Source organism: Mustelus asterias, chromosome X (genome assembly GCF_964213995.1).
Source record: "Mustelus asterias chromosome X, sMusAst1.hap1.1, whole genome shotgun sequence".
Taxonomy (NCBI): Eukaryota; Metazoa; Chordata; class Chondrichthyes; order Carcharhiniformes; family Triakidae; genus Mustelus; species Mustelus asterias.
Window position 1 is genome coordinate 934,544 of NC_135834.1, and position 13,729 is coordinate 948,272.

Consider the following 13,729-nt stretch of genomic DNA (forward strand, 5'->3'; position numbering starts at 1 on the left):
ACAACTTTATATGAGACAATAAAATAAACTGAAATTTATTTTTCAAAACTTCATTCGGATATGGTTTAATAGATTCGCTCAATTCTTTGAGAGAGATACTCGGTGGTTCTGTTCAGAAGGAGCAGAGTTCTCACTTCTGAAGAGAATTGCTGGCTGGTTTTTCTCAAAAGGCGCTGTGCTCTCTGGAGTAAAGTGATAACCAGAACACCAATCAACAGTCTGCTGTTGCAGTTGAAATCTTCAGATAATAAACCAGTTACTTGAGGGTGTGTTATCAGAGTGGCAGAAGGTGGTGTTCCACAAGGTTCAGTGCTGGGACCACTGCTGCTCACAATTTACATTAGCGATTTAGGCTTTGCAATCAAATATAATTTCTAAATTTGTGGATAACACCAAATTGGTGGGAGGATACCGAGAACTGCAACAGAGTGCAAGAGGAGCGGTAAGAAAATAGAACTCTCTGTCACAGGGAGGGCTTGAAGCAAATAGTACAGATGTATTTAAGGGAAAGCTAAACAAGCTTTTGAGGGCGAAGGGAATAGATGCTTATGATGGTAGATTTAGATGAGAAAAGATGGGAGGAGGCTCAAGTGGAACACCAGCACGGACGGGTTGGACCGAATGACCAGTTTCTGTGCTGTCTATCCTATGTAAACATTGCTCCATAATAGAGTCATAGAGGTTTACAGCATGGAAACAGGCCCTTCAGCCCAACTTGTTCACGCCGCCCTTAATTTTTAAAAAAACCCTAAACTAATCCCAATTGCCCATATCCCTCTATACCCATCGTACCCATGTAACTATCTAAATGCTTTTTAAAAGATAAAATTGTACCCGCCTCTACTACTACCGCTGGCAGCTTGTTCCAGACACTCACCACCCTCTGTGTGAAAAAATTGCCCCTCTGGACACTTTTGTATCTCTCCCCTCTCACCTTAAACCTATGCCCTCTAGTTTTAGACTCCCCTACCTTTGGGAAAAGATATTGACTATCCACCTTGTCTATGCCCCTCATTATTTTATAGACCTCTATAAGGTCACCCCTCAGTCTCCTACGCTCCAGAGAAAAAAGTCCCAGTCTATCCAGCCTCTCCTTATAACTCAATCCATCAAGTCCCGGTAGCATCCTAGTAAATCTTTTCTGCACTCTTTCTAGTTTAATAATATCCTTTCTATAATAGGGTGACCAGATTTGCACACAGTATAGTGTGGCCTTACCAATGTCTTGTACAACTTTAACAAGACGTCCCAACTCCTGTATTCAATGTTCTGACCGATGAAACCAAGCATGCCGAATGCCTTCTTCACCACTCTGTCCACCTGGGACTCCACTTTCAAGGAGTTATGAACATGTACCCCCAGACCTCTTTGTTCTGTAACTCTCCCCAACGCCCTACCATTAACTGAGCAAGTCCTGTCCTGGTTCAATCTACCAAAATGCATTACCTCGCATTTGACTAAATTAAACTCCATCTGCCATTCATCAGCCCACTGGCCCAATTGATCAAGATCCCGCTGCAATTGGAGATAACCTTTCCCACTGTCCACCATGCCACCAATCTTGGTGTCATCTGCAAACTTACTAACCATGTCCCCTATATTCTCATCCAAATCATTAATATAAATGACAAATAACAGTGGGCCCAGCACTGATCCCTGAGGCACACCGCTGGTCACAGGCCTCCAGTTTGAAAAACAATTCTCTATAACCACCCTCTGGCTTCTGTCAAGAAGCCAATTTTGTATCCAATTGGCTACCTCACCCTGGATCCCGTGAGATTTAACTTTGTGCAACAACCTACCATGCGGTACCTTGTCAAAGGCCTTGCTAAAGTCCATGTAGACAACATCAACTGCACTACCCTCATCTACCTTCTTGGTTACGCCTTCAAAAGACTCAATCAAATTTGTGAGACATGATTTTCCACTCACAAAGCCATGCTGACTGTCCCTAATCAGTCCTTGCATCTCTAAATGCCTGTAGATCCTGTCTCTCAAAATACCTTCCAACAATTTACCCACCACAGATGTGAGGCTCACTGGCCTGTAGTTCCCAGGCTTTTCCCTGCAGCTCTTTTTAAACAGAGACACAACATTTGCCACCCTCCAATCTTCAGGCACCTCACCCGTGACTATCGATGATTCAAATATCTCGGCTCGGGGACCTGCAATTTCCTCCCTAGCCTCCCCTGATGGGATATACCTCATCAGGTCCCGCAGATTTATCTACCTTGATGCGCTTTAAGACTTCCAGCACCTCCTTCTCTGTAATATGTACACCCCTCAAGACATCAATATTTATTTCCCCAAGTTCCCTAACATCCATGCTTTTCTCAACAGTAAATACTGATGAGAAATATTCATTTAGGATCTCACCCACCTCTTATGGATCCACACATACTAATCCTCAAACACTATTGACTAGAATTCTTGATTGCGATACCATTACTATTTTGTTAAATGTTTCCTATCCACGATTTACACTAAATCTTCTGAAAGCTTTTATGTATAGTTTTTAAACTAAACACCTTTGTAAGGTCTAACAAGCTCCATATACGATAGATTTTGGTAACAAAATAAAAATAATTAGGGGCCGGCTGGTAGCATATTCATTCACCATGGCATGAAGGGAAAATGTGAGGTTTTGTGCACATCATTTCCCATTCACTGGATCATTTATTTACAGTATAATAAACTAATGAGAATGTGGGTTGTGACGACAGACTGATTATACACCAGTGATTCAATGCTCTTTCAAAACACTTCCCTAGTTCTTGTCTTTATTGAGATATCTGGCTCACTCTGAGCACAGATCAAAGTGATCATAGGCACAAAGGTTTACCCTTAGGTATAAATCTTTGATGTTACACCCAATTTCTAAGCGCTCAAAAGGCAGTAGAAGCAGAATCTTTTGAATATTTTTAAGGCAGAACTTAATAGATTGGTTAACAAGGGGGGAAAGGTTATTGGGAGTTAGGCAGGAACGTGGGGTTGAGGTTACAATCAGATCAGCCAGGATCTTACTGAATGGTGGAGCACGCTTGAAGGGATGAGTGATAGGGGTTTGCTCACACTCTTAATTCATATGTTTCTACGCACTGTTTTTTAAATATATTATTTGGGGTAGGAATTCTTGCTTCATATGATCAAGTGACACAGACAACAGGTAGAATTTCTAGCCTCAAACTGGCGTGGGCGCCCCCCCCCCCCCCCTCCCCCCCAAAAGAGGCTTTTCCAGTCGGCCTCCAGGCTCTCGCAGATGTTTATTAGATGGCGAGCCCTCCCTCTGACAATTAACTGGTTCCATTCAGGGGAAATCATGGGTGAGTAACTGTTCCCCACACAGTGCAGGCTTCTGACACCTACTTGAGTCTGATAGTGCGATCCTAGAGACTGCAAGGAAAATCCTGATTCTTGAACTGAACTCAAGGGAAGGTAGTTGCACTTCTGTTATTGGCCTTTTAGGAGACAATAATGTTGTGGTTATGTCACTCGACTAGCCTGGACAAGTATTCCAGAGACGGGAGTTCAAATCCCACAGCGGTGGCTGGGGAATTTAAATTTATTTAATTGAATAAATCTGGGATAAAAAAACTAGTGCTGTAATGGTGATCATTTAACTACTGGATTGTTGCTGAAACCCACCTATTTCACTAATGTTCTTTAGAGAAGGAAGCCTGCTGTGCTTTCCCAGTCTGGCCTATATTGATGTCAGACCCACAGCAACATGGTTGATTCTTAACTGCCCTCTGAAGTGCTTAGCCCTGCTGCCACACAGCGCCAGGGACCCGGGTTCAATTCCGGCCTCGGGCCAGTGTGTGTGTGGGGAATTTGCACGTTCTCCCCGTGTCTGCGTAGGTTTCCTCCGGGTGCTCCGGTTTCCTCCCACAGTCCAAAGATGTGTAGATTAGGTTGATTGGCCATGCTAAATTGCCCCCTAGTGTCAGGGGAATTAGCAGAGTAAACATGTATGGTTAAGGGGATAGGGCCTGGGTGGGATTGTGGTCGGTGCAGGCTCGATGGGCCGAATGGCCTCTTTCTACGCTGTAGGGATTCTACGGTTCTATGAAGTGGCCTAATGAACTGCTCAGTTGTACTCAAGACAGTGGCTCACCACCACCTTCTCAAGAACAATTAGGGATGGGCAATAAATACTGGCATAGCCAGTGATGCTCACATCCTATGAATCAATTAAAGGAAAATTGTGCATGTGCATAGTTTTCCCAAGATTATTGAATAGAAGCATTTGAACTAAGCACATTATAAACAAGCTAATCACTCATGTTGAAGGAAAGGGCTAAAAGAAGCAAACCTACCATTCTGTTGGGTTATTTTCTTTCATTTTCATTGCCTCCAAATCTTCCTTTCTCATCTTGTTGTGCAATTCATACTGTCACAAAATAAAGCACATCACTCCAGTATATTAAAATTCACAAAAACTTTAAGCTGCCAGCGTAAATTTGGATTTAAACTGTCCCCATCCTCACTTTTCTCCTATTGTGAAAACGTTGACTTATGCAGAGTGCCTGGTACACTATCTCATTTAAGTAGTCATTATTCATGTGACCCTATATGTGAGTTAGTATGCTATTTGGACAGAGAAGGCATCACAGCCAAATCCTGTATTGTTCTCATCCAATAGCTCACTACAAGCACTTGCCATTAAGGATACTCCTCACCTGACAGCCATTCCCATGAATTTTCAAGCAGCAATCACTGCATTGTGACTCAGAGCCCTGGCTGATGGTACCCCTGAGCTAGGGTAGGTAGCAGAAAAAAAATTATGGTGCCCCCCACTACTTCCCTGCCGAAGATAAACTGACTTAGCACATATCAGGTCAAATCAGAACCTTCCTGGTCTGTAGATACCGGTACACATCTCGTAGCAATGAATCTCAGGAAAAATATATTGAACTCTGAAAGGGTACAGTGCAGAGTCAACCTCATGACATTAGTGCTTAGAAGGATTAAATAATGAGGGTAGGTTACTTGAACTGGCCTTATATTTCCTCAAGTATAGAAAGTTGAGTGAAGATATAATCAAGGCATTTGAAATGAAGAGATGTGTTCGGGTGAATACCTCAGAGAAACTATTTCCTCTCATTGGGGAATCTAGAAAAGGGGGACGGAATCTTAAAATAGAGCCAGGCTGTTTTACCTCGAAATCAAGAAGCACTTTTTCAGACAAAGGGTAGTAAAAATTTGTAATTCTTTCCTCCAAGACTGCTGGGACAGTTGAAATTTGAAATGCAACACAAAAACAGGCCATTCAGCCCAACCAGTCCATGAGAGTGTTCACGCTCCACTCCTATCCTCCTCCCAACTTTTCTCACTTAATTCTACCACAGTAATCATCTTTTCCTTTCTCCCTCATATGCTTGTCCAGTTTCCCCTTAAATGCATCTATACTATATTGTTTCAACCTTTGGCAGCAAATTCCACATTCTCACCACTCTTTGGGTAAAGAAACTTTTCTGAATTCCCTGTAGAACGTTTTAATAGATTGCTACAAAACTTGGAAGCATTGTGAACTGTAAGAAGGATAGTGTAGAACTTCAAAGAAACGTAGACATGTTGGTGGAATGGGTGGCAGATGAAGTTCAATGCAGAGAAATGTGAAGCGATTCATTTTGCTTGGAAAAACATGGAGGGACAATATAAAGTGTACAACTCTAAAGCGGTGCAGGAGCAGAGGGACCTGGGTGTATATGTGCATAAATCAGGACAGGCTGAGAGAGCAGTTAATAAAACATACAGCATCACGGACTTTATTAATAGGGACAGAGAGTACATGAGGGTAACCTGTAAGGCTACGGACCAGGTGCTGAAAAGTGGGATTAAAATGAGCGGCTAGTTTCCTTTTTCTCTTTTATGGCCAGTGCAGACATGATGGGCTGAATGGCTTCGTAACGGCACCGTCACTTTTCTATGGCTCTAAGAACAAACAGGTTGTGTTGAACTTGTATAAATTACAAGATCAACCTCATATGGAATACTGTGACCAGTTCTGGGTGCTGTGCTTGAGGAAGGACTTGAAGGCATTAGAGGTTTCAAAAAAGAATCAGGAGAATGGTTCCAGGGAGGAGAATCTTTGGCTGTGAAGACAGACTGGAGACGTTAGGACTGTTTTCCTTCGAGAAAAGACTGAGAGGAGATTTGATAGAGGTATTCAAAATCATGGGTTGTTTGGACAGAGTCGATAGGGAGAAACTATTCCCACTCGTGAAAGGATTGAAAACGAGAGGGCACAGATTTAAAATAATTAGTAAAAGAAGCAAAAATGATCAGAGGAGAAACCTTTTTTTACACAGTGAGTGGATAGGATTTGGAATGCAGTGCCTGAGAGTGTAGTGGAGGCAAGTTCAGTTGAAGTGTTCAAAAGGGAATTAGACTGTTATCTGAAAAGAATAGGCAAGGTTACAAGGAGAAGGTGGGGAAATGGCATTAGGCGAGCCGGTGCAGACATGATGGGCCAAATGGCCTCCTTCTGCCCTGTAACAATTCCGTGATTCTAACAATTCGGTGATGTATACACACACACATACGTACATATAGGTATAGATCAGCCATGATCTAACAGAGCATTGCCTGCACCTGTTCCTATTTAATTTAACTGGAAGATATGCCCAGTATTTGGTCTTTAAAATACCAATTGATTAACACAATAATTTGATCTGATACAGCATTGTCAGTACTCCCGTTTGACAGGACCAGATATTTTATACATATAAACAACCGCTACTGAAATGAACCAAGTATTTCTCTCACAGAACTATCATCCTTGAATTCAGCATCGCCACAACATATTGTCCAATACAAGGTACACTGAAGCAGCAAAGCTGACTGATGAAAGTTGTATCTGAAGATGCAAATATAACAGATGATGTCAATAAAATTGGGGATTGAAAAGTCCTCATCATCTTGGGCCAGTTATCAGAATGAGATGAGTATTAAAAGAAATTCCCTCACTATTCAGCTAGTGCACATGGCATTGATTAGTTTTGGCAATTTACTGTCCTTTTGGAAGGAAATGTCAAAACGTTAACTTTTAGCTTGCTCAGCCCTTCTTAGCCTTCCCATGATACAGTCCATCAGCTCTTAAGCATCAGCATACTGCTTTGAATCTGGCCACGAAGAGATGCAACAAAGTGGCCTGGAATGATTAATTCTGTTTTCCTCTCATTTATTGTGGGAGAGTGCCTGGCCTTTGTTGAGCAGCTTGCCACTGCAGCACATTCCTTCGGGCAACCTGTTCTACCATTCCAATTAGCCTCTTAAAGAGGTGCTCCAAATTTGACTTTCTCTTCAACCGGAGAAATGTTGAAGTCATCGCCTTTCTTCATCACCAAAGTCTGCACAAATTAAGCACAACATTGCAAGTGACTAAACTACAAAGAGTACTTTATTGGTTTTAAAGCACTTTGGGACACCTGCGACCGTGAAAGGTGCTATATAAATGCAGGACATTTATTTTCTTTTACTCCTTCCATTTTTGTTTTTGTTAATTCCAGAATCTCAAAAGAGAGAACACTACTTCCTACTTTCCAGACTGGGATATAAACATTTAAAATAATTTTAGCAGATGTATAAAGTAGGTAATTTTGAAATAACAACAATTAATTCCTCTTTACAGACCTCAGCTTGGCATTTCCAGAATTCGGCTTCCTTTCTGCTGTTAACTTCACAATTAATAACAAGAACGTCGGGTAAGCATCGGATATTTCTGGTTTGAACCTGGAACAAAATACAATATCTAATCATCATTGGAAGTTTCATTCAGTTCTGATGAAAAGTCATCAAGCTGAAACATAACTCTGTTTTTCTCTCCACAGATGCTGCCAGATCTGCTGAATATTTCCAGCATTTTCTGTTTTTATTTCTGGAAATGTTGATTTGTGATCATTTGTGACAATGTACACAAGACATATTTTGATATAGTGCCATTAGATAGCACCAAGGAAGGTTTTTTGTTAACAGAGCAAACAGGTTTGAGTATTAATCTGCAAAATCCTTTCAAAACACCAGTGGCAGGCGTTAAGTGAAGGAGAGATTCCTGGTCAGCCCTGCTTGATGCGGAGTGGTGCCCCATAAGCTGTAAGCCGCTAGTGGCAGCCTAGAGATGTTCCAGGAAAAACCTTGCTTTGGGAGCAGATGAAAGTTTGCCTTGTGCACCACTAGGTGTGGGAAAAGAAACAAAACAAAGCACAATAGTGATATGAAAATCACCAGTTTCCAATTAGTTCAAAGGCCAGAAAGATCCTGCACATGTAATCTAAGGTACAGCCTGTTACTTCATAGCATGGCTCGTGAACAAGGCAGTTTTTTAGAAAAAGACCTTTTTGGAACCAACTATCAATTTCTGCATATGTCCCTGCTACATTCAAATGCGAAAGATATTCTCAGATGTCTTCACAAATTGTAAATTAATCAATCAAGCAATTTGGACTTTTGAGAGTGAAGAATCTTTAAAACTGTAACAATGCTGGATGTTTGTTTTCATTTCTGCAAGATCCCAATTTAAATACCCCAAATCTTTCCATTGTGTACATAAATGGGAAGTCAACATTTCCCTGTACTTTTTGGCTAATACAACCTAATTTACACATTTTCACCAGTTCCACAGCAAGGAGCAGAACAGGCAAACAGGGCCTTAGTTCAATATCTTATCCAAAGGATGGCATCTCTGACAACAGAACTGTACCTCAGTACAGACCTTGGAGTGTTAGCTGAGATAGATGGCATATGCTCCTCAAGATTGGAGTGCTGCTTTTCATTTTTTTACCGAATTAAAAATTAAACTTTTATAAGTTTGATGATGATAGTTATCCCAAGATTCTTGTGACATGACATCAGTGAGCGTATCTTAGAAGCATTCTAAGAAAATGTTCACTATGTCATTGAAAATTTAATGTTGCATTGTAAACCTACCAATCAAAAGATTGGGTTATAGAAATTGTCCAGGACTCTAAAGCAATGCATGCTTCACAGGGCAATCTCTGGCAGGAAAGTTTTGAACATCTCCACAGTCATGTCTTGCTGTACAACAGCCTATTAACTGCAGACATCATGATGCAAGAGCCACAGAATTGTACTAGAATACATTGAAAAATGTTTTTACATAGCCAGTGGTGAGGATCTGGAATGCAATTCCCGAGTGTGATGGTGGCAGATTCAATCGAGGCATTCAAATTCAAGTTGTATTATCGTAGAATGGTTACAGCACAGGAGGGGGGCCATGCAATCTGTCATTTCTGTGCTGGCCTTCTGAGGGAGCAATTCGCCTAGTGCTACTCCCCTGACTTAAGGAAATGTTTCCTTAAAAAATGCTCCTGAAGAGTTACTGGATTTAGAGTCCACAGTGTTAATGTTGCAAATACTGTGACAATCGAGCGCATGCTCTAGTTGTGATTAAGTGCAGCTGATACTGCTCAGTCGGGGAAAGGTTAGGACACATATACAAGAACCAACTTCCACCTGTGTGGAGAATGAAGTGCAAGGGAAAAATAATCAGCATTTATGTTATACTGAATTTTGTGAATAAACCTGTGTTGAAGACAAGCTAGCTCCAGCTTCTTCCTTCACCAGGTGGATGTTCACCGAACTTACACAAAGTGCTCACCATTATACCATGGAATACATGGCTGAAAAGGAAGAATGTGCAGGCCTACTGAGAGAAGGCAGGGGAATGGCACTGGATGAATGAGCCAGCACAGACATGACAGGCTGAATAACTTTCTTCTGTGCTGTAATCATTTCTATGATTCTATATACAAATATATGCAAACATAACAAAGCCAGAATCTAAAATTACCAAGTTACTAGATTAAACAGCCTCAATACAAAAGTACAGTTAGAAAATTCTAATCAATTGGACAAACCCCCTCAAATAGCTCAGACTCTTCCAATTTGATCCATCATTCCCTATACATCACACATTACATCAGGTCATGGTGTAATTCTCATTTTATACACAACTCTCGGCAAATATACCAACCCTTTACTGGTTTTCTCTCAGTCCAAATATACTAACCGTAGGCTGGTACTTTTCACAGTTTTCACACCAGGCCTGGGTGTTCTGTTCAAGACAAATACTTCTCTTCAGTACTTCAGCAAACTCATACTGTCGAATAGTTTTGTCTAAAGTCAAAAAGACATTTAATGAATTTATTCAGTAAAGAACTGGGGTCAATAAACATGTCATTTTTCAGGTAGCTCTGCATTCACAGCATACGTACAAAGCAGATAGATTTCCCTTTTCACAAGATTAGCTCCTGCTCAGTTGTAAGTTTAGCCACTTTTTTGCAAAACATAATTTTCTGTTTTTAATCTTGTTCAAAGTCTTACTTGTGTTATTAAAATTTTCATAAAACACAAGGAATGATTTCTATTTCAAAACCTGAGTGTATTTTAAAATGATTATTGATAGGTTCTGCTGACTAATCATTTAGGATTCGTTATTTTCACACATCCTTGTAGTTTATCTAACTGGCTACTATCTTTGCTTTTGATTTAGATGCTCTGTAATTCTTTGACTCCAATTTATTATTGCTTTACTGGGAGTTAAATCAACAAAGGTAAAGGGAAATGCATTACAAGAAACAAGTGACAAATAGGAAATGCCAACCATATTATAGTTGATTTCCCATAGCGTTGAAAGTGGTGTGATGATACTGTGCCTTTAAGAAATGTATTGATATCATGTTTCTTGTGAAGGGCATGTTTAGAAGTCAGCTGTTTATAAGGTGCCGATTTGTCTGCACCAGGCAGTCCACATGCTGAGAATGCAGGAGAATAATTGCTTTGAGATAATGGGGTATTTGCTTTAATCCAAGTTAATGCATTTTTGTTTATTTTTTGTTTTTTCCCCTGGGGTTTCAAAAATAGGACTTAATTAGGTTGATTAACAAGAGATAGTGTCTCATGAATTGGCGGAGCTAAGATTACAGGGAAAAACAGTAAGTTGCTCCTTGATCCTGAATAAAGCAAGAGGTTTCTCTCTCTGTATGTAACTCTCTCTCTCTCTGGAGGCTGCTGTTTGGGTGTCAAAGACAAGTGTTTCTCTGTATCTCTCTCCAGAGTTGTGAAAATGCTTTAGGACTGTTAACAAGTCAAAGCGTGTCGGCCTGTGTTGTTTGCTAACTGATTTTGAAGAGGGGTTTAACTCTATGAGGAATATTGTTTAAATTGGAACTAATAAAGATAGGTTAACAGTTAAGAATTGTATCTGGTCATGTTTAGGTATTTCATTTGGTAAAAGTTAAGCTAATTCATTTGTTATATCTAAACTGTATTGTTAAAAATAAAGTTTGTTTTGATAAAAACTTCCTAGTGTGTCAATAGAATCATGCCTGGAGTGAAACATCTTATCCTCACACTAATATTCAGGCTTGGGCTAACAAGTGGCAAGTAACATTCACGCAACACAAATACCAGGCAATGACCATCACCAATAAAAGACAATCTAACCACCGCCCCATGACATTCAATGGTGTTACCATCACTGAATCCCCCACTGTCAACATCCTTGGGGTTACCATTGACCAGAAACTCAGCTGGATTCACCACATAAACACAGTGGCTACAAGAGCAGGTCAGAGGCTGGGAATCCTGCAGCAAATAACTCACCTCCTGACTCCCCAAAGCCTGTCCACCATCTACAAGGCACAAGTCAGGAGTGTGATGGAATACTCCCCACTTGCCTGAATGGGTGCAGCTCCAACAACACTCAAGAAGCTCGACACCATCCAGGACAAAGCAGCCCCGCTTGATTGGCACCACATCTACAAACATTCAATCCCTCCACCACCGACACTCAGTAACAACAGTGTGTACTATCTACAAGATGCACTGCAGCAATTCACCAAAGATCCTTAGCCAGCACCTTTCCAAATCCACGACCACTTCCATCTAGAAGGACAAGGGCAGCAGATAAATGGGAACACCACCATCTGCAAGTTCTCCTTCAAGCCACTCACCATCCTGACTTGAAAATGTATTGCTGTTCCTTTGCTGGGCCAAAATCCTGGAATTCACCCCCCCAACAATGGCATTGTGGGTCAGCCCATAGCATGTGGACTGCAGCGTTTCAAGAAGGCAGCTCATCACCACCTTCTCAAAGGCAATTAGGGATGGACTATAAATGCTGGCCAGCCAGTGGCGCCTATTTCCCAGGAATAAAAAAAAACTAATGCCAAAATAAAAAAATAGTTGGGGTCTAGTCTAACTTCACAATATACCTTGAGGTTTCTGATTTGGTCCCTAACAACGGAAATACAATATTCAGGTGCAATAGGGATAAAGGTTGGGGTAATTGGAGCAGGAAGCATAGGTGTAACTTAGTTTCCATCTTAAAATAATACATTGTCATTTTTATATAATACTTTGATTTCTCATTACTTATAGGTACATTGTGAAAAGTACGGCAATTTGAGAAAGATGCACAAGTGGTTGATACCTCGGATTTTCTCTACAGTACAGGCTGAGGCGATGGGAGACACTGAACTGAGGTGCTACAATGTGGCCATAGGTGGGGGGGGGGAACGTGTAATTACATTGAGTTTTAACTTTAAATATAGGCATAGGAATTTATAAAATGGGAAAAGTTGACAGGAAGCACATGCAAACAAGATTGTTTTTTAATATAGATGAACACTTCAGGGTTTACCCTGTCATCCATCCAAATTTATATCACCCTTAAAAAGTACAAAGAACAGTACGAGTCATTTACTGTTGATATCTTCAACCTTAAGGAGTTTCTGGAGATTTTAGAAATGGTTACTAATCTATCCAGACAATTGTCCTGGTGCAGGCCAAATGGCCATTGTGCTGTACTAGTCTATGATTCGAGCTCAGGATGGACTCGATGGGAATACGTTTATAACTGACTTCAGGATGTGCCGAGATATAACATTTAAAAATTGCAGCCTTAAAGGGACAAGTCAAGTTAATTAGCCGCTGAAGTGCAGCTCAGGGCAATACATTGCATTCCTGAAAAAAAAATGTATTCTCTGTGCATTACTCACCAGCACTATTCATATCAGGATACTGCAAAGTGAAAAGCAGACTCGAAGAAACCCGAACAGTTTCCTTCCCACAACGACAAGTGCTACAGTTCTCTACTTCACAACCAAACAGCTTCCCAATTACAGATTCACCAGAGGATCCAAATGTACTGAAATTAAAAAGTGGTAGAGTTTGAGAGAGTAGTATATTTAAATAGGATATTGTACTCTGGTAAAAATTAGGTTCGTGTTCATTTTTACTGTTAACCGCATAAAAGGATCAGGTGGCATCACAAATGACCTAGTCTCTTCTTTCTCCATTTGCCATCCCTCCTCTCTGCAGTAATGGGGTTGAGATTTAAAACAAAGAGTGAAGGGTAAAAGTAATAGAATGAAACCCAGAGATATCGTGCTTCTTCAGGAGAGGCTGTCACCTGCACTACAAGTTCCCAAATTCATATCATTTATCATAATTTCCTTTCTTAATCCTTTAAATACTCTTTAATAATCTTTTATCCAGTGGGCAGTGTCAACTGCCCACTGGATAAAACAGATTAAAGAGTATTTTTGTTCAGAAGTAGCTCTGTGATGTCACAATTGTGAGGATATTGATGAGCAGATTCCCTTCAAGTGTGACGATCTTTCATTTAATAGCACGTTGTTGCATATTTCCAGTGTACCAGAATTAATAAATCCTTACAACCTCTGGTTCAGTCCACACTACAAGT

General features: G+C 40.7%; 1 protein-coding gene and 1 long non-coding RNA gene across 3 annotated transcripts in view; one reads left to right on the forward strand and one right to left on the reverse strand.

Annotated features, from left to right (window-relative positions):
• Positions 1 to 13,729, reverse strand: part of pan2 (poly(A) specific ribonuclease subunit PAN2) — a 115,769-nt gene that overhangs the window by 68,082 nt on the left and 33,958 nt on the right. For both annotated transcript variants that reach the window (XM_078201178.1, XM_078201177.1), the window contains exons 13-16: positions 13,023 to 13,171; positions 10,031 to 10,137; positions 7,636 to 7,734; positions 4,317 to 4,390 (exon numbers count right to left, since the gene is read on the reverse strand). In XM_078201178.1, coding sequence (XP_078057304.1) covers positions 4,317 to 4,390; positions 7,636 to 7,734; positions 10,031 to 10,137; positions 13,023 to 13,171 — 429 coding nt within the window. The remainder of the gene's footprint in view (positions 1 to 4,316; positions 4,391 to 7,635; positions 7,735 to 10,030; positions 10,138 to 13,022; positions 13,172 to 13,729) is intronic.
• LOC144481974 (uncharacterized) lies at positions 277 to 13,709 on the forward strand. The gene is made up of 3 exons (XR_013495818.1): positions 277 to 442; positions 7,634 to 7,706; positions 12,403 to 13,709. It is a non-coding gene; the product is annotated as an uncharacterized LOC144481974 (long non-coding RNA).